This window comes from Xylaria bambusicola (assembly GCF_022495145.1).
Source record: "Xylaria bambusicola strain CBS 139988 unplaced genomic scaffold F5B22scaffold_36, whole genome shotgun sequence".
Classification (NCBI taxonomy): Eukaryota; Fungi; Ascomycota; class Sordariomycetes; order Xylariales; family Xylariaceae; genus Xylaria; species Xylaria bambusicola.
This window is the reverse complement of record NW_025953589.1, coordinates 155,753-173,966: the sequence shown is the minus strand read 5'-3', so window position 1 is coordinate 173,966 and position 18,214 is coordinate 155,753. Positions and strand designations below refer to the sequence as shown.

Here is an 18,214-nt window from a genome sequence, read left to right as displayed (position 1 = left end):
GAGCCCACACTAGACGCAACCGTTTCTCCACCGAACGCCTCACTTTGATGAACAGGATTGACATTGCATCAGAAGTCAGACGGAGGAAGTGAATTCCCTAACTAAATAAGAACTTTTACTAGTAATCGACCGAACCAAGGCACTTGCATGAACATGGTTGCATAGGGGGCTTGGGTGGACTTGTCTGGCCACTGTAATGGGCCTCAGCCTGCCGCGAGCTGGCCAGCCCCCAAATTTGTCAGCTTTTTCGGTCAAGATAACAACTTACTCTCGTGACTGTTCAAGGCCAGGAGAAATTTTTTCTTTAGAATGGTTGATATCTGTTGAGTTACTGAGATAGAAGTCCTAAATTGAACAATCTCTCCTATCCAGGGCGGCAACGCCCATCACGAGAATCATTGCCCAAGTAGAATGCAACGTTATTCTAGCACTTCTTCCAAATGTAGCCTGAATTAGATAGACTAACCCTGCATTTGCTGTTGAATTTCTGTTTAAAAGCGTGGCTCCTCAGCGGACTTCACAATGCCGGCACACAACGAACATTATAACAACAACTTCAAGAAACTATTAAGACCCTCTAATGAGTTCTCCTAACATCACAACTATATATTGGCTACCTACCGCCGGCTGCCCACATATGTCCGCCTATCCCAAGTTTTGCTGCGAGCATGTTAACTCCATCAGGTACTTGGCATCTCGGCTAACATTTCGTTGACTAACGCTCTTAACAATTAGGCGAGTATGTTCACTCCAAACGACCCCAAAGCCAGAGCTTTCCAGGCAAACAACTTTCTCGTTCTCAACGGCATCTTCAACTTCAAAATCGAGATGCCAAATACAGGGCACATAGTGCAGACAGCCAAAGAATATCTAAAAGAAAATCCAGGGACGGTATAGAGCATCAAGCGTCTAGAGCCCTCCGGTCTTCAGGGTATTACGGCCGAAGGAATTGGTCCCCGTGTAACTCCAACACCGCCGTTTTCAATCGTTCCCGATGTAGCATAACTAAACAACACCAAAATCGCGTCGAAGAATCTGGACAAGTATGGCCTCAAACAAATACCGAGGACACAAACATACAAACTGACGCCTCGCCCTCATCCACGTCAGAGCCGGCGTCATACAGCTCACGTGAGCAATACCACACAGCTGCCTCAACCTCACTGTCAGATGTCAATACCAATGAACAACTCCTAGATTGCGTCCTAGATGCCAATATCGTCGATACCGCCTACCTCACCCCTGGAGCACCCTCAAGCGAACGAACACAACAAGATCTCGGAAGCGATGACACCCCAGGGGTACCCGAAGACGGCGAGCAGGCGGCGGCAGCATCGCAAAAGCACCCCGACACCGAATACCACGCCAACCTTTTCGCCGCTCCCGAAGATTCCCGATACCTCTTCGAGGAATATTATAAACAGACTTACGGGGAGATCGGAAAAGAGACGGAGAGCCGCACTGATGCCTACTGGAAATGGGATCAGAAGAGGCATCAATGGTTCCATGAAGATCCGGATACGCACTCCGTAGTGTGGTTCTTGGGGTGATGTGTCTTGCACCTGCTCTCATGACTTGAATAGTACATCGCTAAGGGCTCGGATAATGTCGTCTCAACCTTGTAAATGTAGGATACCCCTAATGCAACTGATCGGATAGTTGGCGTCTCTAATTTGGCACAGGGTAACCTCTTCTCTGCAGATAAACTTTATAGGCTCTGAATATATGTGTGCACATTCTGTTCTTCTATTACACATCCGACTACTCCTGAGGTTAAGACTAGTCGTTTCACATCCCATCATACCAATCTTCATGAGTCCCGGCCTTGTGACCCTAGTTAGTGAGTGACGACCATACGAATTCCTATTATCTTGTACTAGACGATGCTGAACCTGCGGGGCCAAGGCCCCCTTTCACAACACCAAATAAGCTACTCCCTCCCCAGAATATTCATGTTATCACCGTTCGACAATTATGAAGCTTAAATCCTGCTGAAGTAGAGGAAACTCGTAGATTGATTCGGCATTTTCACGTAGAGAGCTACATAGATAATAGAAAGTAATTCAATTCTTCCCTCTATCCAATCTAACTTGTCCCTACCTACTGTCCATCTACACATTACCCGCCTTCGCCATTTGTCAATACCAAGACACGATAGACAAGACAAACAGACCAAACCCATCACCGTCGTCAAAATAGTCTCCCTCGCACAACAGGAGAAATATCCCCGGGCCCATAGAAACGAAATCTACGGCGCCAACCATAGATAAGCTACAGCAAATGGCGCAGCGAAGTTTGCGAACGCCGTCGTCTGCAGTGCGACCGCGCCGAACGAACCGCGCATCACCGCACCCAACGCTTCCATGGTCCTGTATGGATCCCCTTCTACCTAATCCAACCTGTAGAAAAGCAGTGCTCTTCGTGGCAAAAAACGGAGAACACGTGGGCGTTTTGCGGGGTCGGGTGTACTTATAATCACATTCCGTTGCATAGTCGCGATACCCGCCCCTATTATACATACCTATCTACACATATTGAGGAAACCCTCGAAATCGTATGACCGAATTTGCCCCTCCCGCATCGCGACATCATGGCCTGCCATGGTGTCTATCTGAAGGCCGATTTCAGATAATAACGACGACTATACTAGAACTCCTATGACTGTATCTCAAATGGGAAAAAAATTACGGAGTAAATGAATAGGGGATATACAACTGGTCCAGTACGGCACAGTATGGCGCATGTACTACGGCTTGGACAAAGAGGGCCGGGAGGAACAGCAGCGGCACTTTAGCAAAGATATGCGCTCCTATGAGCTTCCCCTTGAAAAGAATAGATCCCTCATTCACATATAAACATATAGACTACATAAAAAATGTACATACTTGAGTTCATACATTCGTCTGTCCTTCAACCTCACAGCAGCATGGAAGTAAAAGACCAGTAACAGCTAACGCTGAACACGACAAGATTCCCGAAGGAGGTCAAGTAAGGTAGATATAGAGCAAAATGTACATCTTTATACAGTAAGTTAGGTAGGTAGGTATTCGGTAGACAGGTAAGCTATCCATCATGTCCTACATGATCCTATCCTATCATACAAATGCAAGACCGACGGCACTTCGCGCAGTGCATTTCGCACATCTTCGACGTGGCCACAGGTCGTTCTCGTACCAAGTGTCGATGTTGCCATCATATCAACCTTCACCACAACCCCAAGTTTCATTGCAGACCCATACGTTTATAATTTGCTTCTCGGCTTCCTCTTCCCAGAGAGCAGAGCAGGATGCACCAGGTTGGCGCGGGACGCGGTGGCCGCCTTATGTATGATCTGCCTGCGGTCCCAGGCCGCCGAGCGGCCCTCGATGACGGCGACGATCTCCGCTCCGAAGCGGGCCGCGAATTGCTTGCGCCCGGAGCCCGTCGAGCGCTTCTTGGTGACGATGTCGAGGACCCACTGGATCGCCATCCGGCGGCGGGCGCGGGAGTCGATGGGCACGGGGATATCGAGGTTTTGGCCACCGCTCGCTATACCTTTTAAAGAGCGGATCCGGACTACCGGGGCCACGGAGTCGATGGCGAGGGTGAGGTAGAGGAGAGGGTTAAGTGGGAGTTGGTGGGGCGGTGGTGAGCCCGGGAGAAGAGGCCGTAAGGGCGAGACCTTGGGTGGCGGGCTGGTGCGGAGGTAGTTGAGGATGAAGGAGAGATGCTGTTCGAATGCCGGGTCAGCTAGCATTCTTTTACTTAGTTGCTTCTATACTCTGTCGTTGCATCTTGGGATTCATGCTCGTCCGTTGGACCACTTCGAGGCACAGTCTTGGCTAGCTCCACACCGAAGGACGAAATGCATGAGAAACGTGAAAGTCAGATCGTAGAGTTGGGGCATAGGAAATGTATGCGCACCTGTTGCGCCGCACTCAGCTTGCCATCCCGCATTAGCATCCGCGTGACCTGGTGAATGACGGGATGGTGGCGGTCCTGGAGTTGCTCATGCTTGGCCGGCGGCGTGGGCATGCCGTATTTGAGGCCCTCTACAGAAAGGGATAAGGCATCTTCGCCAGAGGCAGCCTTCTCAAGGGCGGCGAGAGCCTCGGCGTTTAGGAAATTATCGGCGAATGGCTCGATGTAGGGCAGGGATTCTTTGGCCGACGACGGCGGTGGGAGATCGGCACCATCCGGTGGTGAGCGTATCGATGTATCGTTAGTGAGACCTCTCCTCCCCGTAGGTAGGGCGGCTCTTATAGTGGACTGAGCATGGTGATAGGGCTGTGATGGTCGCGTCCGGACGGCCAAACTGCGTAACGACCTCCAGGGGTTTAATTTTGAAGCCATATTCTCATTTGGCGAAGAGAGAGAGAGCGCCCGTCCTCCCACCAATACCAATCCCCCAGGTGATAGATCGCCCCAATTGATCGGCTGCTGTGATGGTCGTCGTTGTCGTGGGGTCGCGGTTCGCGATTCACTCAACGACACGATCGGTATCTTCAATAAAATTTAGAAATGCCCCGTTGGCGTTGGGTTGGCCGTCAGTTGTTCCGATAGCAGGATCTTGCTCGTGGCTTGATAGCACATGGAATCTATAGATGTGTGGCTGGTGAAGGGATATGTGGCTCATGCCTACGTTAGAGTAGGTACTTAAGTAGGTAGGTACCTACGAAGTACCTTGGTACACTCCCTAGGTAGCTGGACTAGGTATGTAGAGCCTCTTATCGTTGAACTTAGATGCCATGCTTGCCATGATCCAGCTGAGACACAATCGATAAGCTAGTCGCTAGGTACCTAATCGAGAATGTCAGGGACTCGGATTATGTCAGCCAACCAATGGTGCACTAGCCACGCTGTACCTTGTCATCCTTCATCCCACATCCCACATCCCGCATCCCCCTCACCATCCTTGCCCTTGCCCGGCAACTTGCACGCGCAATGCTGACTTTTAGATTTCGAGCTTGGTTTGCGATGTAGGTATTGCTTTTTCTCATTTCTATTACATCGCAAATCTCATCACGATACCCGACCCAGAGGCACACACATACATGGATGTAGGTAGGTAGGTGTACGGAGTACATACATACCTACCTACATACATACCTACATACATACATACACATACACACCATAAGCCATTCGCGTTTAACCACCACCACCACCACCACCAAGGAAAAATCAGAACGGCGACTTCTCTTGATCTCGGCATCCCCCAAAGAGCTTAAACCTGCCAGATACAATCACCGGCCGGCGGGCTTCTCTTCTTATTCAATTCCATCAACTGTTTGGTCCCATGGTTTGGGTCCGAAAGGGGGGAGCTGACACATCTCGGAAGATCCGGCAGCTGCGGTACCAAGCCGACCGATCATGCGCCAACTTTTGTGCGAATTGTTTCCCACTTCACATACCTCGTTTTCTGCCATTGACTTACTTGTCCTTCCTTCTTCTTATCATGGCCTACCGTACTCTACTTACTTAATGACTTACTATATTATAGGTATGCATGCATGCATGCACTGTTCTGTCTACCAAACTATGCCATCTCATGGGGGGTCATGTGATATCTTAGTGTAACGAATGCGGTACTTGTAGCAGGGCGTTACATCGACCGCCCGCATCACGGCACTATTTATACCCACCCACATGAGGTTTTCTAATATTTTGTTTTATTATTCGGTGGGTTTATTCGGTGGGCTCTTTCAGTAGCAAATAGTATACCCACTATGTACCAATTCAGAAACTGTTCATCCCAACAACCTCATACAAACACCGAGGTCGTATTCTCGGTTCCACTCGCCTAATCACACCACTTGGGGGCCATGTCAGGGACCAGATATCTGTTTCCCCCGGGACATAAAATGGGGGTGGCTTATCTGGGGGGGGGGGTCGTTGCGGGTTGGGCTCGTTCGAGATGCCGTTTCTGGATGGAATAGGCCTCTTTCGGCCTCATTTATCTGTTCCTACAATGGCAATCATCCATCCATCCAACCAACCAACCTAGATTTACTATGGTAGACAGACGCATGATGCCTACAAGTCCTGTGATGCGCTGCATACTTCCCCCGAAATGTTCTACGTCCATACCTACCTAACTGTGTTCGGGGTTTGTACAGATGGATACCTTGGATTGTTGCCTGACCCAAGTACTCATTCTCAGGGCGTACTATGTATACTGAGTATAGTGAAAAATATATCTTCATACGTAGCTTTGCCATACTCATGTTATTGCTTGCGCCGGACTTGATTCCATCGTACTATTGATTTCGTTGGCCGCCTTGTTTGCTTGTCTGTAAATAGCTCGCTGATAGTTTTCGTTGAGGTATTAAATTAATTTTACTATATCGATCTGCTGCTTCTTCTTCCCTGTTCTTGTTCGTGTTCTTGTTCTTCTTCCTGTCCTCATCAGCGCCATGCAAGCCCTGCGCCATCCTGTGTCGCACGTGCGCCTACACACCACGCTCTGGAATCCAAGTCCCTGCCTCGTGTCACCGAGATGTAACAACGCCACCAGTCCTTATTCCTTGCATACGTGAGTAGAGTATTATTGTCGCATCATGCTACGGTACGGTACTGTTATGCCATGTCACCCTTCCATTGAACCTCTCTTGCCATTGCTATACTGTTGCAGGCAGGTACTGGTCACAGGACAGGACTGCGATCCTCGATGGGAAGAACAACTTTAGGCGTTTGAGGGGGGAAATCAAATCACTCGGCGACAAAGCTCTCAACTCCTCGCGCCCCTCGGCATCATGGGCACTCACCACCTACTAGGTACTGTATGTAGGCACTATACTCTAAGGCTGTGCGCGTCCAGAAACAATCACGTCGTGCGTCTAGATTAACATTATCTTATACTAGCCCGTCTACCCAAGCCGAACTAATTGACTGTTCCCCCCCACCCAGATAGACGGAGTCCAGCCGGCCTGGGACTAGGCTCAGATCTTCTCCCCCACAGTCTTAGGCATTCCGAAATTCCTAGCCTTACCCATCAAACCTATTGCGACCATGGGCGCGATGCTGTGGTGGGCCAATGGGCTCAGCTTGATCGAGTAGCGCTGCGACGGTGTCAATTTGTTCTGCACTTCAGCCCCAATCGCATCTCGCCGTCATGATATCGATAACCCCTATCGAATCCCAGCATCACTACCACACAGCCAATATGTGGTTGATAATAATACTTGCCACCACACAAAGGTATGCATGTACCCTAGGTTAGGGTATATGCTCCCGATGGCAACCGGGGATTTCCCCACGGCTTACTATTGGTAAGTCGATACGGTGAGTGCCTGCCTGTTCGTGTTCTGGGTGAATGAAGATCGGTGTGCGTGGCCATGTCTATACGCATATGGGTGCGTGCAATTGTGTGCAGATGGATGTATATGCGTTGGTGACACACCTTAAGTGCCCATGGTGTGTGGACGAGCTCACCAAGGCCGTCAGTCTCTTGTCTAGTGCGAAGCTAGGCATCTCATACACAGTACTTGCCTGAGAAAAAGCAAGTAATGCACCATCACTCAGCAATCCGACATCGCAAACAACTTTCAAATAACAAGTGTTTACTTTTCTCGTTCTGTCCTGGTCCTCTCGTAGCCCTCGATGAGTTATATTGCTTTTGCCCCGCCCTTGCTGTCCCACTATCGTTTCTTAGACTTCGTGTTGTCCAGCTAGTCGAAAAGTGGCTGGCGATAATCATCATTCTCCACGATATGTTCCCTCATCTTGCCCTGCTCACTCACCCCCTCCTCGGGCCCTCATCCCAGTCATGCAGCAAGAGTAAACTGCGTTTGATGACTAGCCGAATATAAGAGAAATAGTATATTCATTCGTACCTATACTCGCTGAGGATAGCAGACAGATGAGTCTGGAAGAGACACAGCTCAGATGAAAGATAGGGGAAAGCTCGGTTTTTCTTTGAACTCCTTACAAATGCCCAATCAGACCCAGAAATGTTTTCGAATCACCAACACCTTTGACGTACTTTGTTGAACACCCTCAATGACGAACCCAATTGAATCCCGTCGTAGATAACGATTTCCTCCTCATGAAACTTGGGGGGTTTGAGTCTAGGAAAAGAAACAGATAAGAAAATACCCAGCACGTTGCTCCTATAAGCGCCCGCAATACGCCAGTAGGTTCGACTCGATTCTCCGTAAGCAAGATATGCAGGTAAGACATTTGATTGTACAGTAAAAGACCAAAGAGTATCGTGCGCCGGTTGTATGATAAGGTCGTAACGGAATGCCGCTTCTCTACCCTTTTCCTCGTTGGCCGTGGGGCTGCTAGATCCTTTCCGAAACTCCGATTGATATCATACGGGACAGTGAGGTCAAACAAAAGGGAAGTAAAGCTTGAATCAGAGGAGGTATATGATCATGAAAAGATGGACCCCTATCCCATCACGACCAGACAAACAAAGCCGAAGTTACGATTCTCGGAAATGTGAAGCTGCCGTTGTTCCCAGAGACATATAGGGCCGAATGCTGAATCAATTGGTCGTTTCCCTTGCTCACCATCCGTTGCCGAGTCCCGAACTGTTGGATAGCCAGTGAAGCGCCGCTTCTGCGGCATCTTCCCTAGCATTGTTGAGGTTATTCCCGTCGTACCAATAACGCGCCTCGATGCGCTTGCCGTACACAACGACAACACTAGACCAAGCAGTACGACCGCCTACAGAAAGACAGGGCACGCGTTAATACTTGCAAAGGACGGGTGTTTGCGGGAGACATTGGCCAATATAAAAGCTGGGGGAGACTTGCCTCGTCGATCAGACACAAGCTGATAATCAGGTGGTTGGATCTGATAGTCTCGGCACACCTCTAGACAATGTGGTCAGCTATTTTGCTCTCATGGGTAGTAGATGACGGATTGCGCCTAACCTTCCAGCCTGTCTTGCCATGTAGAAGTTGGCTGCTGAGAGCGGCGAGAACCGGACGGCATAGCGTTCAAATTCACCTATTGAGGTGTCGGGAGATATGGCAAGGCTAAATTCTCAACTAAATCTGGCTCGTGGCCGATTTCAAACTTCCTAGCTTAGCTTGGAATGAGATGAGTAGACTAATGGATTAAGTGCTCAGAGATAAAGCAGGTAAGGATGGTTGAGTGGCCCTGAATGAATCGGTAAAGAACTTTTAACTAGTTTTGAGCTGTTGACTGAAGGCAACTGTGCGTAAAATTTGAACTGAGGTGTCGGGGCCAAGCGTTTATATAAGGTGTCAATTTGTCTCGCCTTATCCCTTCCGCAGCTGGCCCACGTCCTATGTCTCTTCCGTCAGATAGTAACAAGTACCTCTTTGGTGTTCCGACGGTACCTGAGTGATACCGGACGGAGAAGATGCGAGGGATAGAGAACGATAGTGATGTGGCAGCTAAGGATTAGCTAGAGGCGCCCTAAAAGACTGTTTGCACAACGGTGATGCAGCACGGATATGGGAAGGAAATTATTCGGCAGATTCGACGGCATCATGCATCATGGATGGGTGTATACGGCTGTTGGTGATAGGAGGGAGTGGTCAAAGGGGTGTGAAAAAGCATAGAGTGATGCAAGGTCAAGCTGGGCAAAGCAACACATATGGGAAGGGGGAAACAATTAAGCAGATCAGAAAGGAGAAGCGACTGCCTAGGTTTTTCTATCATGGTAGGCATATTAGAGATGAGGTGAACTACAGCGAGATAGTCACCTGCGTTAGTCGTCTCCAGTAGGTGTAGTAAGTAAAGTCGATCCCATCCCGGTATTTGCTTTTTCTCGACAGGCTGAGACTACCTATGTGCTTCTCAATTTTGCTCCCTATGCACTTGGCTACTCTGGAGCGGTGGGCCCCATGGTTTTTCCTTAGCATGGCCAGAAGTGGAAGCGCGAAACCAGATAGTTAGACCAATACTTCATTTGTAGTATGTGACATCAAGGCCTCCCTCCATTGTGGTAAAGGGCGGCATGCAAGAGTTGCTAGACGTATGCTGGCCCACTCGTGCCGAACAATTGGGGTGCAGAAGCAAGAAGAGAGACAACGAACGCAGTTAGTCGGGGTGGGTACATTTGCGCATCCATGTCGATGATTTGGGACAATGCAGAAAAAGAATGGGGGAGATTGTGAACGAAAAGTCGTCATGTAGAACCCGTCCCCCCAGAATGGTTATCCTAATGGTATGCGAATAGACGAGGCGCGTGCCGCCTTGTTGATGATGCCGTTGGTTGCTGCTGCTGTAGGTATGTCTCACCTTCTGCCAAACACGCATGAGTGCGTGCTGCTGTCAAACTGCATGTCTCTCGTTGGGCTCCGTAACACTCACCAGGGGGGTGCATATCGGGTGAATGTGGTGGTTGGGTGGCGTGGAAAGTTGCCAAAACACTTTCCTGATAGCTTCGGACGAGGTGTCTGTCATATCAAAACACGGCATCCCGCTGATTAGCGTGCTGTACAGCTGTCGTACCGGAGAGCTTCCGTAACGAGGAGCCTGGTCCGTACCCAACCATGCACTCGACATGAATGGATGAGCTTGTGGTACGTGACTTGGGAACTCAGGCGAGAACGCGCTGTCATTGTTCGAAAGCCGTTACGACCCAATGGGACGGAATTGGCTGCGCCGCCAGAGCGTGACACGATGACCGGTACAAGTAGTGAAATCGGAACAAAAGAAAAATTCCCCGAGTCATTATTACACTGTCCTACATAGCTCCTACATTACTTGGTGCTGTAAGGCGCGTTCAATTTCGTGTACGAGGGTGTTAAGGGCAAGGAAGAACCATGCGTTAGTCGCGCCGTGTGAGGCTCGTTTACCCCCTCTTCGTTTTTCTTTACCGAATACCGGATGCCATGCTTTAGTTTACATGTCGTGAAAAATGCCGAGCCTTTTGAGTTGTTTTCGTAATCCAAAAGATTGCTTTTTCTCTACCAGGTAGTATAGTTGAACAGGGATAGGGGTATTGCATTAGTCTACGAGCAAGGCCCTTGGCTACCGCAGATGATTTTCAAAACCAGGCTATACCAGGCAAAGCTTGTCCTAGCATATCTGGTTCTCAATTTGCAGGGTCTAGGCCTAAAGGTTTAACAAAACCCAGGGCTTGTCCAAGTTGTCCAATGGGAGCAGAAAGTTGTGGCGTTTTGATATAGGTAGTCGAAGCTTGACCTTGGGGCCCAAATCTGGGCTGAAGACAAACCAGGCAATAACTGATTGCAATGGCTTCGATCCTCCAAGGTGAACACTATCACCACCAGCGTGATTCCGGCCTAGAGAACGATCAATACGGCGACGTATATTGGCTGATGCGTTCATGTTACACGCGCACTAAACTCCGCAATTGTTGAGTGTGCCGAGTCCTAGACTGCTGGTCTGGGATCAAACTGTAGAACCAATATACCACCAAAGCCTTAGCATATACGAAGGCGATAGTGACTCGCTCAATGTCTCCTTACTGGCCATTCCTTAGTAGCGACCGGCTACCGACTTGGTTGCGGTAGAACGCATCGATGTTCCTAGGTAGGCATGTGGGTCGTCGAGAAAGAGGCAATACTGGGTAACGATAAAGTCGGCTGACTAGACAGATTCACACCCATGTTGAAGGTGGTATGCATTGACGAAACTTCTAATGTGACCGGGCCGTTTGCATACAGATTCCCGCACACAACAATCTGCGTCTTCGGACACGCACACGGGAAATTAGATAAGGTGATCTTGATATCCAAAAACGGCTGATTTCTCCTCTCCTTCCGCGAGGAGTGTATGGCAGCGGAAGTCTGGCCGTACGAATCGTCTGTGGTGGGCACCAAATACTATCGACACCCTGATCGCAATCAATGCTTAAACTTAGAGCACTGTACAGATTAGTGGACTAAATCTAATAGAGAGGGATAGCAGGATTGCTGGCTATGACTGCTATTGATATGATTAAGGCACACGAGTCATGGCTTCTAGTGCTGCTCACGAACAAGAAACGAAGTTCGGATCAGCGGACGCTGGTTCATTGTTCTTGCTGGTGGAGGTAGTGTAGTCTAGCTGCAGCATTGCAACATCCTTACATGTGCAATCAAATTAATCGATGCCCCATCTCATTGGTTAAGCCGAGGAGTAAAATAGGTATAGTTTGTGCGGTGACTTGTCGGAATGCGTTGATACCGTGGCTCTGGGTCGGCCCGCATGTAGTCAGATAGTCATCCAAGGGTTAGCCGTATCACGCAACACAAAATGATGGGGTCCGTTCACGGGTGGGTATGTGAACAGTGTGAACAATAAGATAGCTGCCGATATATGCTAGAACACGTGCTTCGATAACCACTCTAGAGCATGCAAAATCAACATGGACCGTCTGGTATGTAGTTGTATGTTGTTTTGGCAGCTCCTCCATCTAGTTGTTTCTCCCACATTGATCAAGTGTATGAAGAGATTGTGCGCATAAGACAAAGTAATTGTGAGTCCCGGGTATAGGTTATCTGTGTCCCAGCAGCCACCATTTTTTGTGACCAGGCAATGCTGGGTACACCTGACACGGTATGCCAGCCCACAACAGAAGAGAAGCGTGCTGCCCGACATCATGCAGGGAACACCGTCCACGAGTGGACAAGATGTGGGTGCTTCTACTGCGATAGCGGGCGTTGGGCTACATCAAGGTGGCTAGCCAACATCATCATATATGGGTGTGTCGAAAGTAGGCTAATGACCTACATTAGAAGAGCTCGTCCGATGAGTAAAGAGTGGCTTGTTTTACATTAGGTGTCAACTAAGCAACCAGCATGATGATACTACTCGCTCAATCATCTGGGATATTGCGTCCAGCCGCCGCTTCATTCTTTCTTTGGCTGAAAAACGTAGAGGCCCAAGGCTTCTAGGGAGCCCTTGCATGAACACAGCGTCATAAAAACTCCGATGAGTGCAGTGAACCCGGCAGGCAATGATGCAAAGGATGTGCTTCGTGAGAGGGTTGGTCTCGGGATCTCATCTTGCATACCAAGCGAGATCTAAGAGGTCAGCGTGACCGGAAGCGGGACGACAGAAGGATCGTCCGTTTACGACCGACGTACTAATACTAAACAGGGTATCTTGGACGGACTGCTGCAGGTTGACGGGCCGAACGCAGGACCATTGGCCACTTAGGTGAAGGCATCGTCGTGGCATACAGGGTGGGCGGTGTCATGTTGAGCAGGCTCGTCTTCCCTTGCCTGTTACGTTTCGTCTCTCCGCACGTGATGTCCCGAAAGAGACGTGCCGGGCGATGCTCGCCGATGACCATTTGTTTGGAATATTCTGTATTGTCAGACGAGAGAAGTTGCCGTCACGTTGTGGGTGGCCAGCGGGTGGCACGGTACGCAGGCAAACTCGAGAGGCCTCGTAATCCGTCACCCGGCATCATCGTTGCGTATTCCTGCGGGATCTGACGAGAGGTGAATGCTGTGGAACTTGCAGAGAGAAATGAGAAGCCTCTCGGCTCAAGGACTGGTTGTGCAATGACGGCCCAAGACGGGGTTAGCTGTATCTATCCCGGCTCTCGTCCCCAGCCTTTGTGCCCGGTTCTTCGCAACCAGGGGCCGACTCGTACGAGAGAATCGGCTATGGCCAGCTCTCGGGGAGATGATGAGAGACGAATCATATTGCGTGACAGCAAATAGATGCCGAAGATGAGACTCGTCTCCTATTCAGATGAACTTGAGCAATGCATGCATGCGGGCAGTGGCGTGTAGCAATGAGTCAGCAAGAGGGACGAGAATTCGACGATTTGGAGAAACAACCTCACCTTCATCTCACCTACCTTACTTACCCGTACATACCTAACCCTCTATGTAAGGGGCTCGCGAACCCCACATGGACGTGCGCACATGCCTCTATGATAGTACGTCGAAATTGCAAGATTTTATTTTTAATTTTTTTAAATTTTTTTTTGGGGACAATGCAACGCACATCCTATAAGGCTACCTTATTGAGGTAGGAGGGAAAACCCTTCATAATTGGATTTTGATTCACGTAGATATCTACAGATTCCCCTAGATAATAGGTAAGTACCAGGTAACCTAAGGTTATAGGCAGGTATGAGTGGCCCTCTGCAGAAGAATGTACCTATCCTAAGTACCTAGGTACACACCTACATGTACATACCTACATGTACATAGGTAGGCAGGCACCTGCTAACGCCTAGTGGCAAGCAACAACTTATGCTACTTTGCTGACAATGCCACTGGCAATGGACGTAGGTATCGAATCTACCATCATACATGTAGTCATTGGGGTGGCTTCATGAACAGTACCGTCACGATTGAAATGTAAGTGGTTGACTGGTTGGTGCAAGGCTGCCGCCCCTGGAGAGTTACCTAGGTACTTCTTCCTTGACTGAGCCGATGTACCGGTACCTATCCAATCAACAGTGGAGGCACCGTTGATTGACTGGCGCCAAAATGGCTATATCCACCTTATCTGGTCAGCCTTCCAAAAGACATCATCTCTCTACCGTTGCTGGAACCTACCAACCTTGTCCATAGTAATGCCTAATGGCATTGGCCACGGATCGTAGAACCCCACTGTTCATACCGCTACCTACCGCCTCCTAGGTGCCCATACATGATAACCTGCCCATCGTCATCTGGCTTCTACAAATCCCCTTTTCTCCTCTCGACCCTGCGCCTCGAACCCTTCGCTGATAAAGGACCATGTCTCGGCGACCCCCTAACCCTGCTGCCGAAAGGGCTGCTCAGAACCAGCAAACCATCAAGAGTCTTTTGAAATTAGAGCCCAACAAAGTATGCGCCGACTGCAAGCGCAACAAGCGTGAGTTGCCCGCCTGCTTGCCGCCGTCCGCGCCTGACCCCGGACTTCGCTAACCCGCACCTTTGTCCTAGACCCTCGATGGGCCAGCTGGAACCTCGGCATATTCATCTGCATTCGTTGCTCCGGCATCCATCGCGGCATGGGCACCCACATTTCACGTGTGAAGTCGGTCGATCTGGATTCGTGGACAGATGAACAGTTACAGAGCATTCTAAGCTGGGGCAACGCGCGCGCCAACAAATACTGGGAATCCAAGTTGGCGGCTGGCCATGTGCCCTCTGAAGCGAAGATCGAGAATTTCATAAGAACCAAGTATGAGCTCAAGCGGTGGGCCATGGATGGCCCTATGCCTAACCCCGCCGACCTTGATGTCGAAAACGACGACGAGGTCCCTTTAAGCCTTGTCAAAGAAAAGCAAACAATCGAACGGAAAGTCTCGTTACGAAGCCAGCCCGCTGCTCAAATTACGAGCCCTCAAGCGCAATCTCAGGGGGATCTTATTGGTGACAACGACATTCCGCCGAGAGCTAGCACAGCCGTTCCGCCCCCTCACCAACGAGTGCCACCCAAGGCCTCGCCGGCTCCAGCGAAGGCTGCGAATCCCAAAGACTCTCTCTTCGGCCTCGATTTTCTGGGCGAGGCACCTACTGCTCCCCCTAGGCCTGCGAGCACAACAGGGACAAGTAGCAAGGGAGGCCAATCCCGGCCGGACCTCAAGCAATCCATTCTATCCCTCTATGCTTCGGCGCCGCGACCACAACCACCGGCTCAGCAAAAAGGACATTCTTCCACTGGGTCATTCGGTGGAGGGTTTGGTTCCATGCAAAGCCCCCCTGTTGGACATCAGCAGCAAGCTTCCACCAGCGGAGGACTCAATGACGCCTTTGCTAGCTTGAGCTTTGGAAATGCGGCGTCGCAGAAGAGCCCACAGAGGGACGCTTTTGCTGGTTTGACAAGTATGTCGAGTAACCGATCCCCCCCACCGCCTACCAATTCCGCTTTTTCTAGCCTTGGTGGCGGTAGTTTCTTTGACACCAAGCCTGCCCAGCCCGCAGTGCAACAACAAAGTAAGCCATCTATGGTCTCGACAGACAGCTTCGGCGGCTTCGGCTCTGCTGGCACATCTACCAAACCTGCTCAGTCATCATCTTCTGGTCTAGGAGATCTTTTTGATTGGTCGAGCCCTTCTCAACCAGCTGTCACTCCACAGACAGCGCCCAAGCCAGCCCCAGCTCCTACCTCGACCTCGAGCTCCGTTTTCAATCTCTCAGCAGCCCAACCTAAGCCAGCGGCTGCCGCCACCGCAACTCCTTCAGCTTCAATTACCACATCCGATGCAGATGTGTGGGGCAATGCGTGGGGCAATCCCGAACCGACCCCTTCAGCGGGCTTGAAGAGCCCGGCGATCGCGAGACCCGCGGTGCCTAGCACTAACGATGACTTTGGCGCATGGGGCAGCAGTACCAGTGGCTCGTTCGCCAACCAGAGTATAGTGCCCGGCGCTTCAGGCGGATTTGCGCCTGCACCCACGGTCGCAGCCGACGAGGAGTTCGGTGGCTGGACGAGCAGCACCGGAGGTAACACCAACAGCACGGCCGGAAAGCCCGCTGGTGGCTTTGGAAACGACGACCTCTTCTCCAACGTTTGGCAGTAATTCACTGGGAGGGTCTGTTCAAGAACGAACACAATGACGATGTTCATAGTCATATAGCCCACCTCTAATATGTCACAAAAGGAAGAAGGAAAAGTCTTTGCTTACAACACGACACTAGGGGGTTTTTTGCTATTGGAAATCCAAGAACCCTTGTCATCATTCAGGTTGGCGAGAAAACCCGACGATGATGCCTTTTTGTAGACGGACGTGCTTGCATGCATGCATGCATGTTATATCTCAGTATATACCAATTCTCACGAGATTAAAAAATGTGTAAATGAACAAGAGACAGAGGCAGGCGTGCGGGCGGGACTTGAGATGGTGGATTAAGTAGCATCATAGCGCCATATAGAAATTCAATTATTTACGACTTAAATATGATAATAAGATTAAACGCCGTTGCTATGCTATATTGCTTTGCTTTGCTCCGAAAAAGCTATTCATAAAACAGACCCCTTTCATGGAGCAGATTGACGTGACCCCATGACTTGACTGACTCCGTCGCGCTATGATATGGAAGTTTCGACTGCGAAAGTCCAACTCTGGTGGCGCTGGCGGGCTATGCGGATCCCGGCTTGGATCCTCTTGTTCAGCGTGTAAGCGAAGGACATTCCCGTGCGCGCGCGACACCGGTATCTCCTGCAGCGAATATCCAACACCCCATCTACTTTTCTCGAACCGTACAGACATCTATTCATATTTCTCGACGCCCGCTATATCCATCACCGCGAGCCCCGCGCTTCGTCGTGAGGTGATAATACAAGAGTTTTCAATCAAAATAAGTGAGACTCATCAAGCGTGATTGCCGTCGTCATCCGCGTTAATAAGTGAATATTCGCTCTTCAGCTTCGTGTGTGTGATAGTTGTTTCTTGTGTGTGGGACAAAGGCACGAGATTAAAATATCCATTTCACGAGATAATACAACACCAGGAACGCGGCGATCACGATCCCCGAGAGCTTCAGCACGGCGACCTTGTTGCCCGCGGCGGCCATGCGGCCTAGTCGGCTCGCGGAGCCCTTGAGCTGTGTGGACATGGAGGAGAATGTGTCGTTCTAGATAAGGAGAAGGGTTAGTTGTAAGTTGGATGATTTATTTATATACTTTTTGATAATGATGATGATGGTGATGATAGGAAGGAGGAAAAGAGAGGGGAAAAGAAGAAGACATACGGTGCTGTCGATGACGTCTTGCGCCCGCGCGTTGTCGTATATATCCACCGTGACGCCGCGCAGCGAGGATACTTTCGCCGAGAGCTCCTCGAGCCGCGCGTTGTTTTGGCGCTCACGCTCGTATGCTTCTGACATTTTGGCAATGGAATGAAAAGAGTGTTGATTCGATTCCGGCTCGTGGGGGTTGTTCGCCTTGGCTTTTGTTCGAGGATAGTAGGTTGCGATCAAGGGATTTCCGAACAGTCGGGCCCAGCCAAGTTAAGATCAGGTATTTTGCCGATCGCAAGTTGAGCTAGTTAGAGATCTAAGCGCCGATGACTATTTGTATTAGCAGTGATAATGGAGTGTCGAAATTTTCTTGTAGATTTGCGATGGTAGTCTGTCGCCTGTTTCTGTTGAAGAGCCTCGTGTATGATGATGGTGTACAGGTGGTTGGTTGGTTGGTTGACTGTCTAATTGATTGATGAAGGCTGGTTGCATCCCGAAAAGGAGTCGAGACAATCAGCTGCCTTTCTGCCCCGGGCCCTTTAGCCCCAGTCCTACAGTGCAGTCCAATAGATGATGCAGGGTATGTGGCTCGTGGAGGAGGACCCTGAATACACTGCGCCACACAGTACTGTGTGTGCATTTGGCCATAGGTACCTACCTAGGACTTT

General features: G+C 50.0%; 5 protein-coding genes across 5 annotated transcripts; 2 read left to right on the top strand and 3 right to left on the bottom strand.

Moving 5' to 3' along the window:
* Positions 1-277: 277 nt before the first annotated feature.
* F5B22DRAFT_615657 (uncharacterized protein) lies at positions 278-2,079 on the top strand. The gene is made up of 3 exons (XM_047975543.1): positions 278-684; positions 736-1,627; positions 1,683-2,079. The coding sequence occupies exons 1-2, from the start codon at positions 669-671 to the stop codon at positions 1,548-1,550; spliced, it is 831 nt and encodes a 276-aa protein (XP_047828664.1). The 5' UTR covers positions 278-668; the 3' UTR covers positions 1,551-1,627; positions 1,683-2,079.
* A 799-nt stretch (positions 2,080-2,878) lies between these two features.
* On the bottom strand, positions 2,879-4,862 carry F5B22DRAFT_615655 (ribosomal protein S7 domain-containing protein). The gene is made up of 3 exons (XM_047975542.1): positions 4,845-4,862; positions 3,904-4,779; positions 2,879-3,709 (listed from the first exon to the last, which is right to left on the bottom strand). Exons 2-3 carry the CDS (start codon positions 4,330-4,332, stop codon positions 3,242-3,244), a joined length of 897 nt encoding a protein of 298 aa, XP_047828663.1. The 5' UTR covers positions 4,333-4,779; positions 4,845-4,862; the 3' UTR covers positions 2,879-3,241.
* A 3,629-nt stretch (positions 4,863-8,491) lies between these two features.
* On the bottom strand, positions 8,492-8,922 carry F5B22DRAFT_648716 (uncharacterized protein; the record flags this gene model as incomplete). The annotated part of the gene is made up of 2 exons (XM_047979057.1): positions 8,492-8,652; positions 8,862-8,922. 2 exons carry the CDS (start codon positions 8,920-8,922, stop codon positions 8,492-8,494), a joined length of 222 nt encoding a protein of 73 aa, XP_047828662.1.
* A 5,240-nt stretch (positions 8,923-14,162) lies between these two features.
* F5B22DRAFT_615641 (uncharacterized protein) lies at positions 14,163-16,777 on the top strand. Its single transcript, XM_047975541.1, has 2 exons — positions 14,163-14,733; positions 14,805-16,777. The coding sequence occupies exons 1-2, from the start codon at positions 14,616-14,618 to the stop codon at positions 16,385-16,387; spliced, it is 1,701 nt and encodes a 566-aa protein (XP_047828661.1). The 5' UTR covers positions 14,163-14,615; the 3' UTR covers positions 16,388-16,777.
* Positions 16,778-17,179: 402 nt separating this feature from the next.
* Positions 17,180-17,777, bottom strand: F5B22DRAFT_311429 (uncharacterized protein). Its single transcript, XM_047970620.1, has 2 exons — positions 17,559-17,777; positions 17,180-17,441 (listed from the first exon to the last, which is right to left on the bottom strand). The coding sequence occupies exons 1-2, from the start codon at positions 17,691-17,693 to the stop codon at positions 17,283-17,285; spliced, it is 294 nt and encodes a 97-aa protein (XP_047828660.1). The 5' UTR covers positions 17,694-17,777; the 3' UTR covers positions 17,180-17,282.
* Positions 17,778-18,214: the final 437 nt, after the last annotated feature.